This window comes from Cydia pomonella, chromosome 17, assembly GCF_033807575.1.
Source record: "Cydia pomonella isolate Wapato2018A chromosome 17, ilCydPomo1, whole genome shotgun sequence".
In the NCBI taxonomy this organism is placed as follows: Eukaryota; Metazoa; Arthropoda; class Insecta; order Lepidoptera; family Tortricidae; genus Cydia; species Cydia pomonella.
Window position 1 is genome coordinate 14442411 of NC_084719.1, and position 25818 is coordinate 14468228.

Below are 25818 nucleotides of genomic sequence, written 5' to 3' on the forward strand. Positions count from 1 at the left end.
TAACAGGTACACCAAATCGCTTACAAACTAGATTACAGTAGGATATACAATACAAATTACATTATATACATTAAAACACAATTCATTATTTTCAGAAATATTAAATATAGGATTATTAAATAAATTAAATTAGTCAAATAGAAAACATCATCATTATAATTAAATTATTAAAAATATAAGTCAGTTTTTTGTGGCCAAATATTGGCTAAGGAATTCTGATAGCTTTTTACCAAAACCACCAACACTATCCGCGAATATGTCAATCTGCGGGGCAACAATGGACATGACATTAAGGAGAGAGAGCGCCCGAGTCGTGGGTGAGTTAGCGGCGCGGCGGGTGCGCGCGGGGCACCCCGCGAACAGGCGCGCCGGGCGCCGCGCGGGCAGCGCGCTCAGGCCCGGGGGACAGGGACGCCACCCCGGGACGAACAGGCCGAGTCTCTCCAGTACATCCGGATTATTTACTGTGTTGTTTATTACACCGTAGTAGTGCATCAACAACAACAGCTTCCGCCTTAGCTCCAGCGTATGAAGCCCCACCATCCCCGAGACGAAAAGCGAAGGATACAGGAGAGGGTAATATCCATACTGCCTTTTGTACAGGTATCGGGCGAATCGTCTTTGGACTCTCTCCACCATTAACTGGTATTTTTTTTCGCTGGGGTCCCACGCTATGGCTCCAAACTCTAACTTACTTCGGACGTAAGCATTGTACAACAATACCGCTACCCTGATGTTTTTAAACTGCGCTGATACCCTCATAATGAATCCGAGCGTTTTCGTAGCGGCTTTACACATCTGTGTTATATGTGTACGAAAGTCCAGCTCCACATCCAGTTTGAGTCCCAAATCAGATATTTCACTGACTCTTCCAAGCGGAACGTCTCGAAGATGGTATGCAGCGTACACTGGTGAACGAGCCCTAGAAAAAGTGATGATTTTACATTTAGATGCGTTAAATTGCAAGTTGTTAGCATCACTCCAACCTGCAAGAGCCTCAATATCTTTCTGCAGATTGTCACAGTCATCCCGTTCACTAATTTGCAGGAAGAGCTTGAGATCATCCGCAAATAACAGGCACCTAGAGTTTCTGACGACCCTCGGTAGATCGTTGATCATCAGTAGAAACAGAGTCGGTCCCAACGTGCTGCCCTGACTAACACCGGATCGGGTGTAATATGGTTGGGAATGATATCCGGACACTGCTACATATTGACTACGACCGCGTAGGTAATCTGCAAAAAAATGTATCAGCTTAGGCGTGAATCCGAACCCAGCCAACTTCTGCAGCAAAACGTCGTTGTCAACCAAATCGAACGCTTTTTTGAAATCAAAGTAGGCCACGTCAACTTGGGAGCGGTAATCCATGGCCTTAGTCACATAGTCTACAAAGCAGATGTGATTAGTTGTGGTTGACCTACCAGTCCTAAAGCCATGTTGAGCGTCATCAAGTTGAGCGGCCGTTTGATTGATGATTCTATTGTTGAGAGCGGCTTCGAAGACCTTGCCAAAAACTGACAGCACCGCAATGGGCCGATAGTTACTTAATACATTGTTTTGTATTTTTATAACGACTACGCTTACAACATTGCGATGGAGTAGCTTAAAAACAAACATTCATTTAAGAATTTGTGTCTCCTGCGTTACGATACCGATCGAATAACAACTTCTATAACGTGACATAGGTAACCAATCAAGTTTAGGTACCAATGCAGTATACTGAGGACATTATTTTAGTGTTTCACTAGTAGGTTGTAAAGTTCATACATTCTGCCTATATTTTTCGATGGTCGTCAGTAAACCATCGGGAGTGAAAACCCAAAAATGCTAACGACCGCTCAGGTGAGCTCGGCTCGCCGTATCGACAAGTCAAGCTCTCGAAGTACTTAATGTCAGTTGAACATATATACAGTGCATTCGCCACTTCAAGTGTAACCTAGAGGTCCGTAATAACAATCCGTAATCGGGGCACACATTTACACTGGCGAACCAAGCGAACGCTCTCCTGTGCTTGCATACTCGTATTAACTTGCAACTCAGAAAGCAATTCATGAAGCGAACTTTTAGTCGGACCAGTGTAGGTACGAATAGATCAGGATTTTTACGAATCTAGGAATCAAATTATACAAGGGTCGGACAATACAGTCGAGTATAAAACGGTTCGTGAATGCATAGCCTGGGCGGGAGAACTTATTTACAGTTGCTGTCCATATGGGCATATATATGCACCCACATACTTCGGTTGTGGAATGACCTGCGGGGGCTTTAGTTTATCGGGCCCCAGTATATTTAAAAAGCGGCTTTAGAGGTATTTTTATAAGAGATTAGCTTAGCATTTGAGTGATTCTTTCACGAGTCAACAACGTGCCTATCGAATCAAGGACGCGCTCAGTGAGTGTTTGGCTAAGGAAATTGAACTTATTCAAATCAAGTTACGCGGATACTTGATTATTCGATAAATTAAGCGTTGCCGCGAACGATGAAATGCTGACGCGTAATCGAATTTAATAAATTGACCATTCGTTATAGAAATAAACTGAGTAAACAGCTTTAGGTAATGTTGCTTAATCTGCGCCTTTCAAGTGAATCAATGTGCCTGGTGACCTTAACGTTGCACGTTCCAATCCTAAAGTCGTTTCAAAAATATGCACGCCACCTAAACAAGACTCCCAGCACCGTTTAGAAGGTGCAATTTCACAGCCGCTGGAACACAACTGACATACGAGAGGAAAATAACACCGGTATGTATTAGCATGAAAAAAGCCGAGCGCGTCGTCCTGCGGGCTTCATTGCTTTTTCACAAGTCGAGGTTGGCGCGACAAAACGACGCAATTTCTCCCCGGGACTAAAAGTCAAGAGGAAAACATAATTTTTAAATTCTTGCTTGATTGCGTTAGGTCTTAGCAGTGGGTACTCTAATTTCATTAGCGGCACTGGCAAGTAAAAATGGTAGCGTAGAAAGTACTCGTTATACAGACAGGGTCGGCGGAGCCAACCGGCCACTGTTTGTCTCGCTCCCCACTTAATTTAATAAAAAAATCCACACATTCCGTGTTTTCTCTCGTAGAAACAAGTTCAGAACTAATATGAGAATACTGTGAAAAGGGAGCGAGGAAAATAAAATCTACTATTTTGTTGCTCTTAATAGAGTTGTTCTTTTATAACTTTCATGAGATTTCTGATGTTGATGAAAAAATATATTAATAGGCAGTTCATGTATTATAGATTATTAGGGGCGACGAACTTTTTTTTTTTGTTCCTTGTTTGAAACACAAAGATAACAAAGGAAAGAGCCCGCACGACCTTGATATTCATGTTCGATGAAATTATGTCATCAAATATACATATTACATTTGCCCTAGCCGTCTCCAAATAAGTCGTAATCGGGAAGTAAATAACAAAGGCTCGTGTAGTTAAAATAATATCTCCAGTAATTATAAAGAGTTGTCCAGACATAAACATAAACATTACCTGTTATGGGCTGCCACAAGGACATTAAATTCAGCTTGCTTTAAATACCTAACCGAAATATTACAAGCTCCGTCTGGTAGCGACGCGTGTGGGTCGCAACATTTTTGGCATTCCCCTGATAAAAGTCACGGGCCATTTTCCAGCTCTCGACACAGACACATCTGGCAAAGAGACATCACGCAAACCAAATATTGTGATGTCGAAAAACGTGAAAAATGGTATCTGAGTTTGGAAAAAGTTTTATGCCTAGTAAAGTCGAAGCGCATACAGGGGGTAATAGAGTCCTAAACTAATAAAGTTCGCTGCGGGGAGCCTCTGCTAACAATGTTCAGGTTAAAACAGATTTGTGCAAAAAGTCGCACGCTCGTTACGTCTAGTTGACCCGTGTCTTTTGTTACACGACCCAATTTGCGCGGCGTATTTGTTTTTCAATCTCATTAAAATTCCTGCCAACATTGTTTATCATGATGTTATTAAAGCGGTCGCATCATTAAAAAGCGAGTGTAAGGAAAACCAGGTTTTGCTGAGATGCTGTAATGGGTTTTGTTGGAAAAAATGGTACACACAATGCCCAACGGCCGGAGCCTAAATTGTCCCTTTATGCTTGGTTGCGTTTCATGAGCTTGCTACTGATATTTTCCAATATATATATATTCTTCAAAGAGGTGTAGAGTTTATTTAAAGGGCAGACTATTATAGGCATGCAATAGCTCTGGAATTTAGAGACTGCGGTTTCCTTATCAGGAGGGCCGTAGTCTTATTTGCCACCGAAGTAGTGCATTAAAAAAGTAGGCGTGTAGCGGTGAGGAATTGGGTGTCTAATCAACATGAGAAAGGCCGGGTCGGAAGGACCCGCCCCGGAGTTTTATTGTCCCTCTGTCCAGCGGGCCAAGTCGGCCGAACTCGCTTGTTACGGCACAAAGGGAGGAAAGTGTCACGGTACGTTAGCGTCCGCAACACGCCCGCTACAAATCTAACCGCCAAGTCGCGAGATGCTTGGCTATTCACGAAGTTTAGTCTGAGTGAAGTTATGTAGGCTCCATTCCAAAGAAAGGTTTGTATCTTTACCGCGATCCGCTTGCCAAAACAATTAACCACCGCTAGCCTGGACTTACCTGTATTAGAAGGGACGATCAATCTTTTCATATAAATACGAGTTTTCTACAGGAAAAAGGTAACTGGCAATGTCCTCGTATTTTGCAAAATAATTGTGACCCTTACGTTATGATTAACTTTCATATATATTGAAGAAAAGTAAGGCCCTCGGCACACGGTGCGTAAGCGTAAGCGTATCGTCAAAACGTTACGAGTACGAGACGCGTACAGTTTTGGACACCAAGCGTACGTTAGCGTAATCATTTAGTAAGTGAAATCTCATTAATTGAAATCATGTAGTCGTTGGCGTCAAATGTCTTCGACGGATGTATCTACGATCTTACTTTCTCGCCAGATTTATTTATTTAAGCGTATGGCGTAACATTGTAGGCAATATTAATGTACTAACTATTTGTTATAAGTCGACATTCAGGCCACGCAGCCAACTGATCGCGTCCGGTGTCAAATTGGTATAGAGGTCCTCCGGGCTGCCTTGGAAACGTCTCAAAGAGACGTTTCTCGCCAGATGATGATTTTTTTTATTGTTTGATTAATTCAGAAGTTTTATTTTTTACGCGTGTATTACGCTACCTCTGTCGCAAGGACGACAGAAATCTAATACGATACGCTACGACGACGCTTCGTGTGCGGACTTGTTTGAAGTTGGACGTGCTTGTAGAGCCCTCGTTCTTGGCGCGTATTACGATACGCTTACGCGTCTCTTACGCTTACGCGCCGTGTGCTAAAGGCCTAACGCAAAAAATAATGACGTCAAAATAGTAATTATAAAAGCTAATAAATACTAGCTATCCCCGCTTATCTCTCTGTCTTCGTACTCGTATTGAGTGTTTTTGTAATAAAGTCCAGCGAATGAGTAACTCTTCAAAATTCCAAACTAGCAAAAATTTTTGATGAGGTCAGATCGTAAAACGAAATCTGCGAAGTTTAAATTAAAGCCAAATCCAGACTAATACTGGTCCGAAATATCATTGGTACATAAAATAAGTCCAACATATGTCAGTACAGTTTATTACCGCGCTCCATATTCCTGTGACGTCCTAAGACTTTATTTGACACGTTACGTCCCGACGAGAATGTCATGCCTGGCACATCCCGTGTTGTTATTGCTTTATATCACCTATCAAAAGTAAAGTGACGGGAAAAAAACATGTAAGTCGAATTATAGGTAAAAATGGAACAAAACGTGTTCCTATTGGACTCTCTTATTCACTCTTGCTACAAACGTGGAAGTGTTACGACGTAACTTATCAGTTTGGTTGTGTCATTCATGAAGACGCGTACCAGTCTAGACTGGTAATGTCATGTTATTAAGGTTAAATTTGACAAATTTGCGCGTCATCGTGAATGACACGAACTATACCGTAGTGTATAGACGCTTGCTGAGTGCGCTTTAATAAGGAAGAAATGGAACTGTGGAAGTGATCACTTCCAGCAAATCTGTTTATTCCCTGTAAGTTTCGAAATGAAAATGAAAAAAAAAAACGAAAAAATTTAAATGTAAACTCTTTATGAAATCGCCATTGATTGTTTGTCCAGGTACACTGGGTCCAGCAGCAGCGAGAGCGGAGGCGAGTCAAGCGTGACTACTCGCCGTACGAAGGCATCTGGCCGCGTCGCTTGCAATCCCGCGGCCGGCTTCAGCACCCCCGCGCTCTCACCTCGGCGGCATTCTTCCCTGACCCACTGTTCAAGGAGCAATGGTATTTGGTAAGTATTGAACCTAGGCTAATACTAGGACTAGGCCTGGGTCCAGCAGACCTTGACGCAAGTCAAGTAATAGGAGCTAGCTGTAACGCTTGTCTCACAGTCGGCGTCAACATCTTTGAGTGCTCACCTTGGCGAAATTCCGATTTATGACCAACTTAGCAGCGTATACAAGTATGTTCACTACAGTATATCTACGTACAGGTTTCTAATATCCGCGGCCTTATTTCTGCTGCATATCAACGACATGCTAGTCCCAGATACTTTTGGGTATGCCGATGACAGCACTGTCGTGGACAGATATCTCTCCAATGCTCGGGCCAAAAAAGAGGAGATCCAATCTAATCGACAGGCTATGGTAGACCGTCTGAATTTGACACTTAAGGTAGTATCCGACGTTTGGGGCGACGCAAACCTGGTCAAATTCAACGCTACCAAAATACAGGCGTGTCTGTTCTCTGCGAAACGGAGTCCTTTCGACCTGACTCCGACTTTCCGGGATGTATCCGTACCGATATCCAACCATCTTCAGCTACTTGGCACAAGTATCTCATCTAACCTGAGCTTTGGGGCGTATATTGAATTTCTGGCTAAATCTGCAGCTAGACGATTAGGCGTCCTTTCTAAGGTCAAGCAGTACTTCACACCGGGGCAGCTTCTTCAGCTTTACATAGCTCAAGTCCGGTCGTGTATGGAATATTGCAGTCACCTTTGGGATGGATCCGCCAACTATCAGCTAGCCACCCTAGATTCTATAGACAGACGCGCTAGGAAGCTTATTGGGGATGCGAGATTGGTAGAGGCTAGACTGCAGAGCCTAGAACACCGTAGAAAGGTAGCCTGTTTATCGGTATTCTACAGGATGCATTTCGGGGAGTGTGCGATGGGATTACATAATCTTCTCCCCCCATCTCCGTTCTGCCACCGTGGGACTAGACGCGGACTTGCGTTTCACCCTTACGTCATTACTTTACCACTGATTCGCACTAAACGCTACGCATCCAGCTTTATCATGCGAACGGCTAAGGAGTGGAATTCACTTCCTGCAAATCTATTCCCAGTCCACTATAACTTAGACCTTTTTAAATCGAGAGTGAATAGACATCTTTTAGGTAAGCATGTTCCATCCTAGACTGCATCGGCACTTTCCATCAGGTGAGATTGTGGTCAAATGCTTACCTTTTCGTAATAATATAAAAAAAAATGTTGCGATATTTATCATATTATGAACGTCAACTACTGGTGATCCTTCACTACTGGATATCATTAGACAAAATGACGGACCCATTTATATTTGAACAAAGTAACATTACACCAAGTATTTAACAAATGCCTGCACGGTTATGCAATCTTATTTATAAACTAACCTTTCTTACAGAACGGTGGTGCAAAAGATGGGCTAGATATGAATGTGTCACCAGCTTGGCAAAAAGGCTACACAGGCAAAGGCGTTGTAGTATCAATCTTAGATGATGGAATACAAACAAATCATCCCGACCTTGCCCAAAACTATGTAAGTATTTACTTATGGTATATAGGTAAGCTGCCTACCACATACCTAAGTATAGTGAGAAGGTGACCATAGTAAGACATTTCTACATGGAAGTATTCTATACACACAATGTTTTTTGTTTTATTTATGGAACTTTGATTTTTTTGTTTTGTCTAAGTTACATATTCTTGAATACCTTGAACCTAAATCTTGTATACCTTTAAATATACCTTTTACCATTTTAGGATCCTAACGCATCCACCGATATTAACGGCAACGATGACGATCCCATGCCACAAGATAACGGCGATAATAAACACGGCACGAGATGCGCTGGAGAGGTAGCTGCCGTTGCATACAACCAGTACTGCGGAGTAGGCATCGCTTACAACGCCAGCATAGGCGGCGTGAGAATGTTGGACGGTGTAGTGAACGATGCCGTCGAGGCTAGGGCCCTGGGGCTCAACCCGGACCATATTGATGTGTACAGCGCCTCGTGGGGACCTGAGGATGACGGTAAAACGGTCGATGGACCGGGGCCGTTAGCACGGAGGTTAGTGGCATTTACTAGTTGGTTTGTTTAAATTCCCGTCAAGTGGGGAAGCTAATAATGGGCACTTTTCGTTCATTCCATTGAATTGTAAATATTATATACCTATTGAAAAAAAACGTCCATACATCGCTGATATGACTTCTAAGAGACTACTGGAAACAAACCAGTGAAATATTTTTTGAAGTAACAGAGCCATCATTAAGCTCTTATACAACCAAATGTTATCGTTATCATTGAAACATTTCTTGTAAAAAACGTTCAACTGAATTGAGTAGAGAACCTCCTCCATTTGAAATTTTGAAGTCGGTCATAAACAGGCATCTCAAGTAACTATTCGGTCTTTAAGTTTTTCCAATTCACAGTACTAATATATACTCCATTTTTAGAGCATTTATTTACGGAGTCACGAGCGGCCGCAGAGGTAAAGGATCTATCTTCGTATGGGCATCAGGAAACGGTGGACGACATACAGATTCTTGCAATTGCGATGGTTACACTAATAGTATATTCACGCTATCCATCTCGAGCGCTACTCAAGGAGGATATAAACCCTGGTATTTAGAAGAATGCTCGTCAACTTTGGCAACAACATACAGTTCAGGCACTCCAGGCCACGATAAGAGTGTAGCCACTGTTGATATGGATGGAAGATTAAGACCTGATCATATTTGTACTGTAGAACACACAGGTACTTCTGCGTCCGCTCCCCTCGCCGCTGGAATTTGTGCTTTAGCGCTAGAAGCTAACCCAGACTTAACTTGGAGAGATATGCAATATTTAGTAGTTCTAACATCACGCCCTCAACCTTTAGAAAGAGAAACGGGCTGGATAGTCAATGGCGTCAAAAGGAAAGTTAGTCACAAATTCGGATATGGCCTCATGGATGCATCTGAGATGGTGAATTTAGCAGAAGAATGGGTGTCAGTTCCTCCTCAACATATCTGTAAATCTCAAGAAATCAACGAAGACAAATCAATCGAATCCACTTTTGGCTATACGTTGTCGGTGCATATGGACGTGAATGGCTGTGGCGGTACTGTCAACGAAGTACGATACCTAGAACATGTTCAATGTAAAATATCGTTAAGATTCTTCCCTCGCGGTAATTTGCGTATAGTACTTAAATCCCCTATGGGTACTGTATCGACTTTGCTTTTTGAAAGGCCACGTGATGTAGTGAGCTCGAACTTTGACGAGTGGCCGTTCCTTAGCGTTCACTTCTGGGGTGAACAAGCAGAAGGCAGATGGACGTTGCAGATCATCAACGGCGGCAACAGACACGTGAACCAGGCGGGTATACTAAAGAAATGGCAACTCATATTTTATGGAACAAATATTGACCCAGTGAGATTACGTAATAAGCGACCATTGTCCGGATCCCCTCCGTTAGCGTTCCCAACTGCCGCAGACGGTTACGAAGCTATCGGGGATTCTTTTTACAACACTGACGCGTTTGCCAACTATCAGAACTTTCCGACACTATTCGCCGCCGGCTCAAACCCGGAGAAGGCGGTAGCTCGGCTCGACGGACACAACGTCCCTTCACCGCAGGGGGAGAGTGTCCTGGCTGATAGCAACGACAGGCGCGTCGTGCATGACTGTGATCCCGAATGCGATTCTCAAGGCTGCTATGGTAAAGGTCCTACTCAGTGCATTGCTTGTAAGCACTATCGATTGGACGACGCCTGCGTTTCACGGTGTCCCCCTAGGAGCTACGCTAACCAAGGCGGAGTGTGCTGGCAGTGTCACGAATCTTGTGAGACGTGTGTCGGACCTGGATTGGACTCTTGTTTGACTTGTGCGCCTGCTCATTTGCTAGTAGCAGATTTAGCAGTTTGCTTGCAGCAATGCCCAGATGGCTATTGGGAGGACAGTGACTCTTCAGTTTGCCGTCCGTGTGCTGCTCATTGTGCGACTTGCTCCGAACGAGCGGACTCTTGCAATTCCTGCGATCACCATTTGCTACTTCACAGCGGTACATGCTTGACTTCTTGTCCTCCTTCCTACTATGAAACCGATGACTATGGTTGCGCCAAGTGCCATCCCTCTTGTGATACTTGCACTGGTCCGGGAGAATCACAGTGCGTTACATGTTACGCTTCCCACTACGCAATTAATGGACAGTGTAACACTTCATGCCCTTCTGGATACTATGCTGATAAGAAAAGAAGGGAATGCGTCAAGTAAGTTTTTGTTGCTAAAACGATTTGTCAGTATAACATTTGTGTGAATGTCCTGTTTATAGCGTTAAATGTTTATATACGGTTGCTAATTTACTCGTACTCTTTTAGATGTCCCATAGGTTGTTCAACATGCACGAACGGTTTCTGCCTGGCCTGCGAGCCCAAATGGGAGCTCAACAAGAAAGGCAAGTGCGTGCTGTTGGGTGGCGACCAGTGCATGTCGACCGAGTTCATCGAGGACGGGCAGTGTCGACAGTGTCATTCTGCCTGTGACACGTGCTACGGACATGACGAAGAACATTGTTTAACGTGCCCGTCACCGAACCTGTTGCAGGATAACAAGTATGTTTATATTATTAATTGACGCCATTGTAATGGCGTTGACGCTTAAATTGAAAAGTGTAAGTATGGTAGAGGTATCTACTTGTTTTTAATCATCTCATCATAAATAGGCGTATTGCTTGACCACTGAGGCGGAGCGGAGCAGAGATGTAGGAAATCAACCAATGCTCTTGGTTAGCATAGCATGATGGGACGGCCTCCGCCACTGGAGGGCTTGGTCACTTTTTTTAGCATGTGTTTATAATTTATATAGTAGTGTGGCTTTTAAATAATACACATCAAAATATTTAATAAAACTATTTAATATAAATCTGCATCAATAAATCGCTTTTTGACACCGCTAGTTAAAAATCACACAATATAACACGTCACGTCCGATAAGCGGAACATGAGAACCCCTGAATAGGAAAATTAAAGAGTGTAATGAAAATATGATAGTATAGAAATAAGGATTGCCTGATTTCCTATCATGATTAGAGCAACTTACGTCTGAATAAAGGCGTCAAGTAATCGAGAGCCCGCTCTTTCCTGTCGAGTGCCCGTATGGGTACATCATCATGATTTGCAGTTAACTTAACCTATGTTCAGCAGATGCGTCACCGACTGCGCTCGGGGCTTCTACTCTGAAGCGGGCCGCTGCGCACGTTGCACTCACGGCTGCTCAGCGTGTGTGTCGCGACTCAACTGTACGGCCTGTGCTGGTGCTCTGCGTCTGCAGTCCGGGTCGTGTCGCGCCACTTGTGCTGACGGGTGAGTATAGTGTCATGTTAATTCGGAGAGATGCCGCACGCAGTGTACAGCGCGCGTCGTGGCTCAACTGTTCCACGTGCTGCACACAGTAGCTGTAGTCCGGCTCATGTCTTGCCACATGTGCTGACAGGTAGGTATAGGCCGTTGTATGCTACTCGAGGCCAGCATTACGTGTAGGCACCTACACGCACAGTTCAGTGTGTCGCGGCTTAACTGCACAGCTTGTGCTGATGATATGCGGCTGCATTCCGGGTCGTGCCAGGTAACTTGTGCTGACGGGTGAGTATGGCGTGTCATAATCTACTCGGATAGTTGTTTCATGCACTGTTTAGCGTATGGCATGGCTCAAGAGTATATCTGGCTCATTCCGGGTCACTAGTGACTAGTACACGACTATAAGTCTTTTTCATAGGTACTACACGGCAGGGTAAACGTCGCTGTTCATCATCGCTCTCCAAACCCCTCTACTTGGGTTAACGTGACTTTGAATAAAAATTGCAATTTACCTGCATACTCTTGACATATTGTTTTAATTTTCGTGTGTTGAAACACCAGTACCCCAGATACTTGCTTAATGCATGCGTGTTTTACACATGTGTGTTGCGCATGCTCTATAACTTTGTTAAATCCTGTACTGCTCCGAAATAACTTAACGCAGGTAATTAAATCAGTACGCTTCGGTATTTTCTTTCTTGGTAATTTAATACTGACTTTTCAAAACTATCGCACGTGTACCCATGCCACATGTACCACGCTTATAACTCCTTTTAAGTACAGACAAAAACCAAGAACTCAAACTTTGTGAAATTTTATTGCGAAAACTTGAAGCGTGAAAGTTCAGGAATGAAATACTTTTTTACTATAATTTATCTAATATCAATTATCATAGTTTCATGTAACTTTTAATTTTGCCTCGTGTTTTTAATTTTCATTCAGGTACTGAACAATTTATAATTATTAATTACGCAAGTGTTTCAAGATGGAATATAATTCAACTTGGAATACTTCTAAAATTTCACAGATTTTACGCATTCTGGATACGCTATGCCTGTTTTTATAATAATTAAGTTTTTTTTGTTGATTAAGGTACTATGCGGATCGCGGGACTTGTACAAAATGCTACCTCTCTTGCCGAACATGCATAGGGCCGCGGCGAGACCAGTGTGCTTCGTGCCCCGCAGGCTGGAGGCTTGCGGCCGGCGAGTGCCATCCTGAATGTCCGCAGGGTGAGTTGTCTTTCACTAACGCTACTACGTGTAGCTACTACGCTATTGTACAAAACCTTGCACTTTTTTAATCGTAACTTATATATTCTCTTGCCCAGGTTTCTACCAAACTTCAGATGGATGCCGTCGCTGCCACCACTACTGTCGCGAGTGCGACGGCTCCGGCCCGCTCCACTGCAAGTCTTGCCCGCCTCGCTTCATGCTCGACGGCGGGCTGTGCATGGAGTGCCTCGGTTCGCAGTACTATGATACGAGCACCGGCATGTGTAAAGCGTGCGATGCTAGCTGCAGGACTTGTTCCGGCCCTGGACAGTTTAGTTGTACCGCGTGCTCCAGGCCGCTGCGGCTCGACAGGTAAGAATATTCCGTGGTTCTTACTGGATTGACTGTTTAGAGTGGCTCTTATAGTATTACTGAAGTCCTGCTACGCTTCAATGATTTCTGATTCCTTTGTGCTCATGGACCTTTCGACCTACTACTTCTGTTCTAAAATGATGTTTATTCTAGGCTCAACAACCAATGCGTGACGTGTTGCGCGGACCGAGGCACTGCCGCCAACTCAACGGCTGTCGACTGCTGTCACTGTCACCCTGAAACAGGTAATTGATGTCTACCAACACAGTAAGCTCAATAAGGTTTGTGTTATGGGTACCTACTACGGTGCTAGACGACGCTACAGTTATATATGTATGTATAAGTATACATACATAGAAAAATTCTTAACCTAGTAAAAAACATTAGTGATAAACACCCAAACAAATGTCTTTAAACTGATTCGAACCCGGGATCTTCTGCTTCGTAGACAGGGTCACTACCGTCTAGGCTAGTAGGCCGTCTATCTCGTGACAAAAGCTGATAAAATTTAACTAGTGCATAGTGATGGTACCCACTAGTAAAAAGACCTTTTAGAAATACCTTGTCAACAAAAAAAGATGGTGGAAATTGCAGTGGTGGCGCGAACATAATTTCACATATCAAATGAGTATTGATCACTGAGCGACGGGACACAACTAAATAGCAGTTGGAACAATATTAATAAATAATAAAATAAAAAGCCTTTTATTTCCTGCAAACTAAGACTATACATTTTGCCATAGCTAAAAAACACTAAATCTAGATTTATGAATAACACTAACTTTTTTTTTTTTTAGACTAATAGTATTTAAAGTGCAAGAACCCCTCCGCAGGTGAAGGCCTCCTCCAAAGATGCCCATTTCGCTCTGTTCTGGGCTATTTGCATCCAGTTTGGACCAGCTATTTTATTTATCTCGTCCGCCCATCTTGTTCGCGGTCTTCCGTTACCGCGTTTCCCACGTGGGCCTTTCCACGATGTCACTCTTAGGGTCCATCGGCCGTCTGTCAGTCGTGCTATATGCCCGGCCCATTTCCATTTTAGCTTTTTGGCATATTTTAGAGCATCTATAGCTTTTGATATGTTTCTTATTTCAGAGTGCCGTATTTTTTGGATTTTTTTAATATTTAGCATGCTTCTCTCCATGCCTCGTTGACACGTGACAATTTTTTTCTTTATTTTTGCTGTGTACTTCCAGGTCTGGCAAGCATATGTTAAGCATGGTAAAAAGCAGGACGACATTACTTGCGTTTTAATTCTTATCAGCATATTGCTTTTGAAAATCTCCTTCAGACTCCAATATTTGTTCCAAGTATGTTGAATACGCCTCTCTATTTCCTCGTCGTTGCTCTCTTTTCCGAAGCTGATTTGCTTTCCCAAGTATGTGAATTTATCCGTAAAGATCAGTTTTTCGTTGTCTACCGATATCGTCTTAGCCGTGCTGTTTGTCATTAGCATTGTTTTAGTGAGGTTCATCTCTAAGCCTACTTCTTTGCTTGCTGTGTTTAGTGAATGGATCATGCGTTTTATTTGCGCGCTTGATTCCGATAGAAGCACCAAGTCATCTACAAATCGCAGGTGACTCAGGTAGTTTCCGTCGATGTTTAGGCCGCAGTTTTTCCAATTAAGCTTTCTTATGATTGGAACAATATTACCAGCATAAAACTCGTGATTCGGAACTACGGAATTGAGTACGACCAAGAACTAAAACTACATACTTTCAAATAAAAATTGCAATGAAGAACTTGCAAAATATTAATTCTTTCCTCAGTTATAGTCCCGTTCTAAATACGAAGGAATAATAAAAAGAAAGAAACTAAACCATAACAAATAGTAACTTAAAATGATACGCTACCGATACGAAAGGCAGTAAGTAATTATAAAAAGGTTATACCGTTTTATGAGCGCACAGATGGCTTTCATCTTCCTAATGAGCTTTAGCTGTAAATGGAACGCGATGAAACTACCGGACGATTTGTTTTGTTCACCGTGTTTGTTTTATGCAAGTTCTTATAAAATAATGCAGGTATTTTTTGGAACACCGTAGTAGAAAAGAATGGTATTCCTGTGACATCTATTACGTTGCTTTTTATTTAAAAAAAAATACATGAAAGAGTTTCCAATTTCAACGGTCCCATTACCAACCAACGAAACAAAAGTTGCAATTTATTAGTGTTTAAGTAGCGTGTATTTAAAAAAAATATCTGCACAATAATATTTTCTTGAACCATTTAACGGGCATAAGTGTGTCAGAAATTACGCAAAATTGATACATATCACTTTGAAATAAAGTTCGAAATGATTGTGCCTCTGCCTTATAAAGGTTTAAGGCACACTGAAAAAATTTTTTGATCATTTTAACTAAGATCTTGTTTATTAAAATCATGTATCTTGTCTCCATATGAGCCTGTCAAGATCATGACTACTGTGACAAAGAGAATTTAGTTAAAATGTTCTTAGTTCCGGCTATCAAGTACTGTTGTAGAATTAATAAACACTGATTAGTTAGTTTCATTAATTATCTTGTCCAGTATAAGCATTAAACCTTAATATATTAATAAAGTTCATTTGTAGATTCAAGTAATCGCACAGTTGTATTCAATTAGATAATAGTTAGATTTAACCAAGACGCTTAGTTGAGTTTATCTAAATAATGCTTGCTTTAAAGAAGGCCACTTGTTTATGTCAATTATTATGTTGTTATACGCAAGCATAAATCTTTATTATAACAACAAAGTAATTTATAGAATCACTCAAGATCCTATAGCTTAATCAACTAAGATAAGAGTTATCCGAATAATGAAAGTGGTCCAATGTGTCAAGTAATCGCAGTTGTATTTAATTAGATAATAGTTGATTTAACCAAGACGCTTAGTTGCGTCTATCTAAATAATGCTTGCTTTAAAGAAGGCCACTTGTTTATGTCAATTATTATGTTGTTATACGCAAGCATTAATCTTTATTATAACAACAAAGTAATTTATAGAATCACTCAAGATCCTATAGCTTAATCAACTAAGATAAGAGTTATCCGAATAATGAAAGTGGTCCAATGTGTCAAGTAATCGCAGTTGTATTTAATTAGATAATAGTTGATTTAACCAAGACGCTTAGTTGAGTCTATCTAAATAATGCTTGCTTCAAAGAAGGCCACTTGTTTATGTCAATTATTATGTTGTTATACGCAAGCATTAAACTTTATAATAACAACAAAATAATTTATAGAATCACTCAAGATCCTATAGCTTCATCAACTAAGATAAAAGTTCATTCAACTAAGATCTAGGCTAGTTTGACTTTGAGGTTTGTTTGAATCTATTAAGAATGATTTGTTGATGTAGTCACGACAGGAAATAGATTCAATTAAGATCTTTTTCAAGGTAGTTGGTAGGTACTCATGACTACCTAACCGTCGTATGTACTAGGTGTATGCGAATCCATGTAACTTACATAGATATTTACTAAGTGTACACACAGTACACTATGTACTTAGTAAATGCCTATGTATGTTACATGAATTCGCTTACACTTGATAAAAACGACGATTTAGGTAGTCACCAATATACTACCTACCTTGAAAAAGTTCTTAATTGAATCCTTGTACCTAGGAGATTATAAAAAAAAAATACATTACGTAATTATTTCTTTATTTTTCTTTCTTTACAATACTTACTTACATTAATACCTAATAGGACTCAACCTTAATGTTGTTTATTGTCATAAAAACCTTAGTTGTTTTCCAACTAAGGTTTTTATGACAATAAATTTATTCTTTATTCTTGGCATTGGTCTTGGTGATGAAGAAGATGGTCCTGGGCTTTCTTCTCTGTTTCTTTTTTTTGTTGTCAAGGATCCTAATTGTTGGAAGCGCCTCCTTTTGTTCAGTACCTTGAATAATAAAAAACACTGTGTGTCAGGCAAGCACAGAGTAAACTTTCGTTTAAGCACATGCTACGTAAGCACTTTTTGGATAAGCTTCGTGATTGATTTTTAGTAGGTATGATATTTTCTACAGGTACATAGAGAGTGAATATGTATATGTAAGTTTATTATACAACCTATTTAAGTTTATTTAACATAATATGTATAACATAGAATATTGTTGTTTTATTTCAATAATCTCTCTCACGTATTGTTCTTTAAAGCACCTTTAATTACTGTTTCTATTTAGTCCAATGGTTAACTGGTAGAGAATGCCTAAAGGCATTAAGTCCGCCATTTGTACATTATTTGTAATACTTGTGCAATAAAGTTTAAATAAATAAATAAATAAATAAGTATCTGGGACATTAGATACTGAAGCTTAGATTTATTTAATTGAGAACAAAATTAGATGAGTTTGGAGAACAAAATTAAAATTGACAAATTATTAATATATAACTACTATTTGCCTACTAATAAAATTGATAAAAATTAAAATTAACTAATTGTGAATTAAAACTAAACTCTAAAATAAATGTAAAAAGTAGGTACTTAAGTACATTAATTTTCAAGGACACAGGAACACTACCATGGTACAAAATATGCTTGAAAATCAGTGGTCATCCACCTACCTGATGTACGAGTTTGCCTCTTGCTTGAAGAACTGCGCCAGACGCAGTAGTACATGCAGGGATATAATACGTTGTGGTCCTTTCACCCGGAAAGAGTTCACTTATCAATTTTGTCCACTTGAAATAAATTTGACCAACTATTGGTGAATTTTTGTTCTCATTTAATATTTCTTTGGCAATCACAGACGCTAATAAATTTCTAGTAGCATCTCCATCTAAGCTACCGCCTTTATAAATCAGAAGTGAAGAAGTTTCGAGTGATTGTTTCAATAAATTTTCAAGTATCTGAAAGAAAATATTAGTAGGTAAGTAGGTACATAGGTATAAATTCAAAACAGAGATGGAATATTTTTTCACCTGTAGGTATGTAAACCTGTAATAAATCTATGTAGATAGATACAAAATCCTATCCTACCCTATTAGGTAACTACTATTTTTTTTAATTACAACTAAGTACTTAGTACTTAGTTCCAACTAAGACGGGGGCGGAGGCTAAAAGCTAATTATTAAAAGTATATCTGTACTACTTAAATGATCTGCTTAATATTTTATCATACATACCCCAGTTTGAGTTTCTTTTCCTAATTGTTGATGACTTGTTGTACTTGCAGTATTTTCTTTTGTCTCAGGGTTGTCTAATGGTATTACCTCTACAACACATTCAGATAGTTCGTCAGTTTCCTTCAAGCAATCAAACTGCAAGTTTGACAAATCCAGGCCCTGAAAACAATAATTCATAATAATAATTTGACTTAAGTCTAATAATACAATCCTAGTCTCACAGTCTCTGCCCCACTGCTGGGCAAAGTCCTCCCTCCCTCCTCATATTGATACCTACTTATTCTACATATCTAAGTAGGTAGCTATGTAAGCTACCGCCAAGTAGGTACCTAGTAGGTCAAAACAAACCAACAATCTGTTGCATGGTGGCGCTGGATAAGATGCCGACTGTACCTATCTAGATACCACCTAACTAATAGGTAAGTTGTCAATATAACATTTTACAAATAGGTACTTAGGTACCCAAACAAAATCACATAAAAAACTTACCGAAAAAGATGGTATACTAGTATCGTTTATTGGCAAAAACTCATTTTTCCACGAACGCCAACACCTTGTAAATAGCACCCTTGGTCCTGCCTGCGGAATAAGGTCCTTCAAGTCCTCTCGAGTCAGAGCCGATAACGCCTGGATTGTCATCCGCTGTTCTAAAAGCAAGTTTCATCATTTAACTTATCCTTTTACGTCAGTAAGTAACTAGGTACCAATTTACAACAGATTTAGCCTTCATTGTAATAACTACTAGTTTCAATTCCGAGGTTTAGGATATTAAACATAAATTAAAGTAGGATTGAAGTAATTAATTATTATTAATTGAAGTAGGTACGAGCTGGTTAAAAATAGATAGGTTATAGCACCTATTTATGTTGGTACTTACATAGAAATATAACGCCCAGAAGGATAGTTTCATACGGGCGACGCGTCAAAACTGAGGCCGAAAATGGATTCATGTAGTTGTGAAAAAGTCCTATTCATACGCGCCATTACGCACACAAACGCAGCAATAATGTATGGCGTAGTAAGCCAACTGGCTTACAAAAATGACCTCACTTTGGCGCGTGAACTAGGTTTCTCGGCTTTATATTTCTATGGTACTTACCTGTAAAAATTGGTACTAAGTCGTTTAGCTCCCAGGTCTTCAAAAGTTCGGCAACGTCATCCATTTCTGACTGGACCACAACAACGCAAAATCACTATCAATACGTAAGTATCAGTAAGCGCATCACTAAATAGAGGCTTCAGGCTGCGCTCGCGTTGCCAGAGGCAGAACTCCACTTCACAATGCTCAGAGCTGTGGCGCTATTGAAGCGTCGCCGGAAAATGCGCGTGGCGGCAGACGGCAAGTCGAGACGCGCCGCGCGCGGGGGAAGGGTGACGCGTGGGGGGACTCGCTCTTATTAGTTTCAGTCAAATCTTATTTGAATCTACTAAGAAGATTGTTAGGTATAACGTACCTAGTTGAACACAACTATCACTTTATATGATTAAAATAACTTATTATAATTTGTAAATGCTATCATTATGTTTATTCAAACAATAACTTAATTATGTTTAATTTTATAATCAACATTGTTTATATACCACATAAATTATTTGCAGTAACATTGTAAATAATTAATACGACTAAATACTAAATAATTGGTGCTACTAAAGAAAATGGTAGATATTACATTTTGTCTTGTTTTGTTCTACTTCATAGCGTCTTTAATGTAACATATCCAGTTATTATTTTAACTTTGCGCCTCGTTAATATAATAGACATAAATGGTTAATGCATGCACAGAGTCTTTGCAAGTGTAAATTATAGAAAATAACTAATTTAACGAGTGTAGTGTATGAATTCAAAAAAGTATTAGTTGTTTTTATAAAAAGTTTTTATTACATCAACAATTTACTTGTGTGTAACTTCAAACATATTCAGGTTTCTGTTACAACTACATGGTTTTGGTTTCAGTAAACAATAATAAGGTCATTTCAATTATTTTAACGCCAACTAAGAGAAAATGCTACTTAGTTGGAGTTCATTTTTTTCAGTGCAAGCAGTGCAATTAAGTTGCTAATTACTTTTACTAAATTTTCGTCCATCACAAGACAAGACACTAGTTTTAATGGTTTACCATTGAATTGCCGACAGACATTTAATCGAATATTATTTAAAAGACAACGTTTCAAGTATTTTTATTTCATCGACAAGTCATTGCGTCGAGGACTCGATACTAGGTAATTTGAACCGAGGTATTTTAATTGGTAGTTGACTTATTTCAATAAATTTCATGTCATGGCTTTTCATTTCGGGTTTTTTTAATTAATTTTTTTACATGTTTTTTTTTGTTACATGAATATTTATTCCGCATAAAATTATTTCAATTGGTAATATTTCGTTATCGAAATAGTTTTCTTGGGAGTCGCAGTTCTAACCTAACCTAACCCACTTCTGGCAACAGTTCTTTTTCTTAGGGGTCGCAGTTTTAACCCAACCTAACCCACTTCTGGCAACAGTTAATTTTCTTGGGGGAAGCAGTTCTAACCTAACCTAACTCACTTCTGGAAACAGCTCGTTTTCTTGGGGATCGCAGTTCTAACCTAACCTAACCCACTTCTGGAAACAGTTCGATTTCTTGGGGGTCGCAGTTCTAACCTAAACTAAACCTACTTTGACAGCCTCACAGTTCTATTTTGTGATATAATTATGCAATAATATTATTAATTTATTTTTCAGAAGAGTTCAAAAGTAGGACATTTAAAATTGTATTAAAGTAATACTCGTACGTCGAAGAAATGAATTGCAATGTTTTGTAGTTGTGCCAATTAAGATAATTTGAAACAAATCAGCGATTAAGTAATATTCGTTAAAAATAGTATTTCTACGTAGTAAGATAAATTTAAATAAATAGTAGTTGAAATAAAATAACGCCAAACAACATTACTACATAGTACTAAAGTTTCGATGAATCGTTGTTGATGAAATAATATTCGATGAAAAGGTTGTCGACAAAACAAGGGTACACCAGTTTTAGGTTAGTCTAAGGAAATAATATAAACGCGAGTTTCTCATACGATTTGGGGCAAAAACAGTATCTTAGTTTCGCATGCGGTATTCGGCGATGTAAGTCACATATAAAAATTAAGCCAATATCCATAACTGTGGGGTAAAGAAGAAACATTTTGTCTGTATAACATAAACAGTGTGTGCAACAATCTCAATTTTCTGTTCATTTATGTAAGGGCAATATTGTGTTCTGTCTCCACGGCCGACATGAAAACAATTACCGACTCTTTAAATTGACTTTTCGAGCGATTGAGCATGATGAAGTATGCAAATTAATCAGTAATACACTCCTCGTGCGTCGTTTTTCGCCAGGAGCGGGATTCAGAATCGGAAATGTAACGCCAACGTGAATGAACTAATACCCCGGTATTACTGCAATGTTCTGCCGCCAGAGTGCAACACTAGCTGATATTCTATCCCACAGATTAACATATACGTACAATGCCTTGAACAGCTTTTAGAGAAGTTTTAACTATTACATTGTTGCATCAAGGCGGTTTGTTTAACAGAAGGTCTATCGCGAAACGTGAAAATCGAACGTTCGTTATCTGCTTCTCTATCGCTCGAATACGCGAGAGTGATACAGAGGCAGATAACGAAATTCAGATTATTTTGTTTCACGGCAGGCCCTCAGTATGTACTAGTGGCGCTCTACGCAGAGTTTTGCGTAATAATCCGTAAAACGTAAAACACTCCTCAGTACTTTTACTTCTAACGAGTACGAAAATATAAAGTCTGAGTACGAGAAAAAACGCGCTAAAAAATCTACTGTACGGTCAAATCCCATTAAAATTTGTAATTACATACGCTATACGCATATTAGACCCTCAGATATTTTAGTCTGGACCTACCTTCCTAATTAAATGTAAATTACTAGGTATCGTTCAAACTCGCACACATTATGTTCGTGCTAGCAATAAATATTTTAGGTTAACAATACTACCTAAGTATCGATTATCGTTAATCATGTATTATTTAGACAATGTCATTGAGTTAAATCGAATATACAGATTATTACAATATAAATTGGGTGCGTGGAATGCACATTTGAGAATAAAGCATACAATTTGTATATTAAAGACTGCTCACTTTAACAACCTCTTATCCTACTAAGGCAGTTCATGTAAAAAATACCTTAACGCTTTGCAAATTAAGTCTAAATTTGAACGCACTTTAAAGAAACATACGAGTTGAAGAGAGTAAATAGCCGTTATTAAGCTATCAATATTGATTACGGTCACCGAGGGAACTTGAGTTATTGTCATACATAATTTAAATCCTATAATTGCAATTCGCATTGGAAGGGAAGCATGTTATTTGCCAAATATAATTTTCATACTTCGCTAATTATCGGGATTACTATTGTGAAATAATTACGAGGACGAATAATTAATGGCATGGGAAGCGTCAAAATGTACTTAAGTCTGTGTTTTTTTCTTATTTGTAATACCGTATTTAACATAAAGGCCTCATCCTCAAGGGGCCCCGAAGGACAGACAGTAACAATATTTTTGATTACTTACCCACATAATAAATAGAAGATCATAGTAGATTTTTTTATTTTAATTCGCTCTCTTTACTTTCCAAAGGGGCCCCAAATTCTTATGCGCCCAAGGGCCTCAGCATAGTTTAAGACCTTGCTTCATATACTGTACTACATCATCTGAGGCGTCATAGGAATTTACGAGATATGATTAAGAATGAGGTATAAGAGAAAGAAAAGTATTTTTCTTATTTAAAACAGGAAAATATATAACAAATGAATGTTTTGGACTCGGAGACTTATTTTAGGTATGTGTCAAAAGTCACACGTGCGATAATGAATAGTGAGAAATAGATTTACGTTCTTTCGTCTCGTTTGAAAAGGCCCTAGCTCAAAATTCCATTATCTACAAATGCTCCTATCTAATGACTATTAAGTTCCGTGTCTCCTTAACCCTTTACCAGGCCAAGGGATATATTTCACCCACATCTTATATCGGTTACCGTAGTCAGGTTTTAACTCCAAACCACCTACAAAATATTTTGTCAATCCCTGAAAATATTATTTTATGATCTTCATTCACAACACGCTTCTAAATTGCGTAATATATCTTTGGCAGCCGTTTAAATTCACTTGAACGCTAATTTTAGTAAACTACGGAGAAATTCGAACACTTTTCATAATTTCTATGAAACAGAAGTACATAGGTCGAACAATTTTTTGATATTTTGTAGATTTTGAGTGTTGAAAGCTAATGTAATCGGAAACATTGCTAAATATTCATGCATTATTGTGTATGACCAGAATTAGGATGTGGGTTGACATTATCCCATGGCCTTATTAGAGTTTAACTGTTTGGGAGCTATATTTCCCATGGCCCGGTAAATTGTCTTGTCATGTCATAAAAACTCACGTAAGTAAGTGATTTTTTTTCAGTGATTGATATAATGTTTCGTAGGAGATTTGGAGTTAAACCTTGACTATTATAACCGATATAAGATGTGGGTGGAATATATCCCTTGGCCTGATCAAGAATATAATAAGACAAAATCTAGTATGACAGTTCATTACTTAGACAGGCGATGGGATAACCTTAACCCACATTTTTATTTCTGGTTTAAAGGAAGATCTCCGACGTTCATAAATACATTTTTTACAAGGCGTTCAATACGGTTGCAACAGCATATAAAGTACGTATTAAGACACGCTGGTTCTTCGGGGCCTGGTAAAGGGTTAAATATTGTTGTTTGATGGCAGGGGAGTGCATAAACTCATCCGTGGCGGGCAAACGGCGGATCGCCGAGTACGGGGCGCTGCGTACGGAAAGCGTGCGTGCGGCCCCGGGCGTCGCTGCGGTCGTCCTGGCCGTCTGCGCCGCCGCCACTGTGCTGTTCCTGGCTGTGCTGCTGGTGTTACAGGTATGACTATGTGGACATAGTACTCTTAATGATAATTAATGCCTCCGCTGTTTTGTGTGCACGCGCGCGGATAAAATTGTACATCGTATGCGTCATATTTTTCAATAGCGGACAGCGGAGGTACTTAGCGTCAGATGACAGATCGCTTAGTGGGCACGTCGTACCGAGCATTACTGTTCTGATCTTGCCTGCCGAAGCACCAGGTACGATATGTTATGAACATATACTGGAAATGCTTAATGCTCCTCGAGCGAACAAGTCTTTGAGTACGAGGTACAAAAAATATTTAAAGTACTTGTTATCCCATGTTATACATATGTAGGTATTATGCTCAGTGGCACTCAATAAATTTCAAAAATGTTTATGTACCACTACAAATAAGGTTGATTAGAACTTCTACTGCAGTCTTCTATTAGATCAACACTCATATTTTATATACTTACCTAAATTTCTTACGGTCTAGGGGCTTTAAATCCAATTAAATTGGTTTCTTAGATGTACTTAAAGTTAATACAGACATTTAAAATGAAGTGGATCCCGATGCGACAGGCGCCGAGATAATAATCTCAAAGCTAACGTTACCAACTTCGCTTCGCGCCACACGGCTTAATGTAAACATGGCTGATTAGAACTTCTACCTGCAGATGTGCACCCGGTTATTAGAGCAACACTCATGTTGTCATGTTTTATACTTGGCTTTATTACCTTACCGACCTTACCGTCTACAGGGCGTTTAATTCAATTAAATTGCTGTCTTAGACGTAGGTACATTACATTAGTACACACATATTTTAATTATGGAGTGAATCCCAACAACAAATACAAGAGATATGTGTCTCAAGACATAGGTAATAACAGTAGAACTCGTAGTTATCATTAACAATGCTTGAGTGTCATGGAACAATCCGTTGGAACGATGTTTATTATTTAAACAAATAAATAATATTTTAATTGCAAAAAAAGGGTAATGTTTACAGGTCTTAATTTAAGTAAACAGTAGTTTGTTTCACCTTTTCAGTTGTGTACAAATCCATGAAGGTTAATAACTAACATAACAATAACTTTTTTTTTTATACTACGTCGGTGGCAAACAAGCATACGGCCTGCCTGATGGTAAGCAGTATCCGTAGCCTATGTACGCCTGCAACTCCAGAGGAGTTACATGCGCGTTGCCGACCCTAACCCCTCCCACCCTCGTTGAGCTCTGGCAACCTTACTCACCGGCAGGAACACAACACTATGAGTAGGGTCTAGTGTTATTTGGCTGCGATTTTCTGTAAGGTGGAGGTACTTCCCCAGTTGGGCTCTGCTCTAGATCTGGAATGACATCCGCTGTGCTGTGCCCTACCACACAGAGCGTGATGACATTCACAATGCCCATACCTCTCTTGTGGACGTAGTTTAAGGACATACCCGGGTCCGAGTACTTAATCGACAGAATAATAATTATCGAATCTGCTCACAAAATTTCACAAATCAATTCAGAAATGCGACTAGAAGCAGTGTTTGCCAGCTGCGCCACTATAGGATATACCCAAGTCGGTGACATTAGGCTACTTATTCTC

The 25818-nt window shown here is 39.7% G+C and overlaps 2 protein-coding genes across 4 annotated transcripts in view; one reads left to right on the forward strand and one right to left on the reverse strand.

Moving 5' to 3' along the window:
* The window catches only part of LOC133527193 (furin-like protease 2), a 368596-nt gene that overhangs the window by 337601 nt on the left and 5177 nt on the right, over positions 1–25818 (forward strand). For 2 of the 3 annotated variants that reach the window (XM_061864092.1, XM_061864091.1), the window contains 10 exons: positions 6124–6294; positions 7670–7804; positions 8029–8336; positions 8723–10519; positions 10628–10861; positions 11450–11611; positions 12698–12837; positions 12936–13191; positions 13345–13436; positions 24093–24253. In XM_061864092.1, coding sequence (XP_061720076.1) covers positions 6124–6294; positions 7670–7804; positions 8029–8336; positions 8723–10519; positions 10628–10861; positions 11450–11611; positions 12698–12837; positions 12936–13191; positions 13345–13436; positions 24093–24253 — 3456 coding nt within the window. The remainder of the gene's footprint in view (positions 1–6123; positions 6295–7669; positions 7805–8028; positions 8337–8722; positions 10520–10627; positions 10862–11449; positions 11612–12697; positions 12838–12935; positions 13192–13344; positions 13437–24092; positions 24254–25818) is intronic. The other variant, XM_061864093.1, reaches the window with a different exon arrangement.
* Positions 16907–20341, reverse strand: LOC133527100 (uncharacterized). The gene is made up of 5 exons (XM_061863990.1): positions 19403–20341; positions 18793–18950; positions 18304–18462; positions 17743–18027; positions 16907–17077 (listed from the first exon to the last, which is right to left on the reverse strand). Exons 1-5 carry the CDS (start codon positions 19464–19466, stop codon positions 16907–16909), a joined length of 837 nt encoding a protein of 278 aa, XP_061719974.1. The 5' UTR covers positions 19467–20341.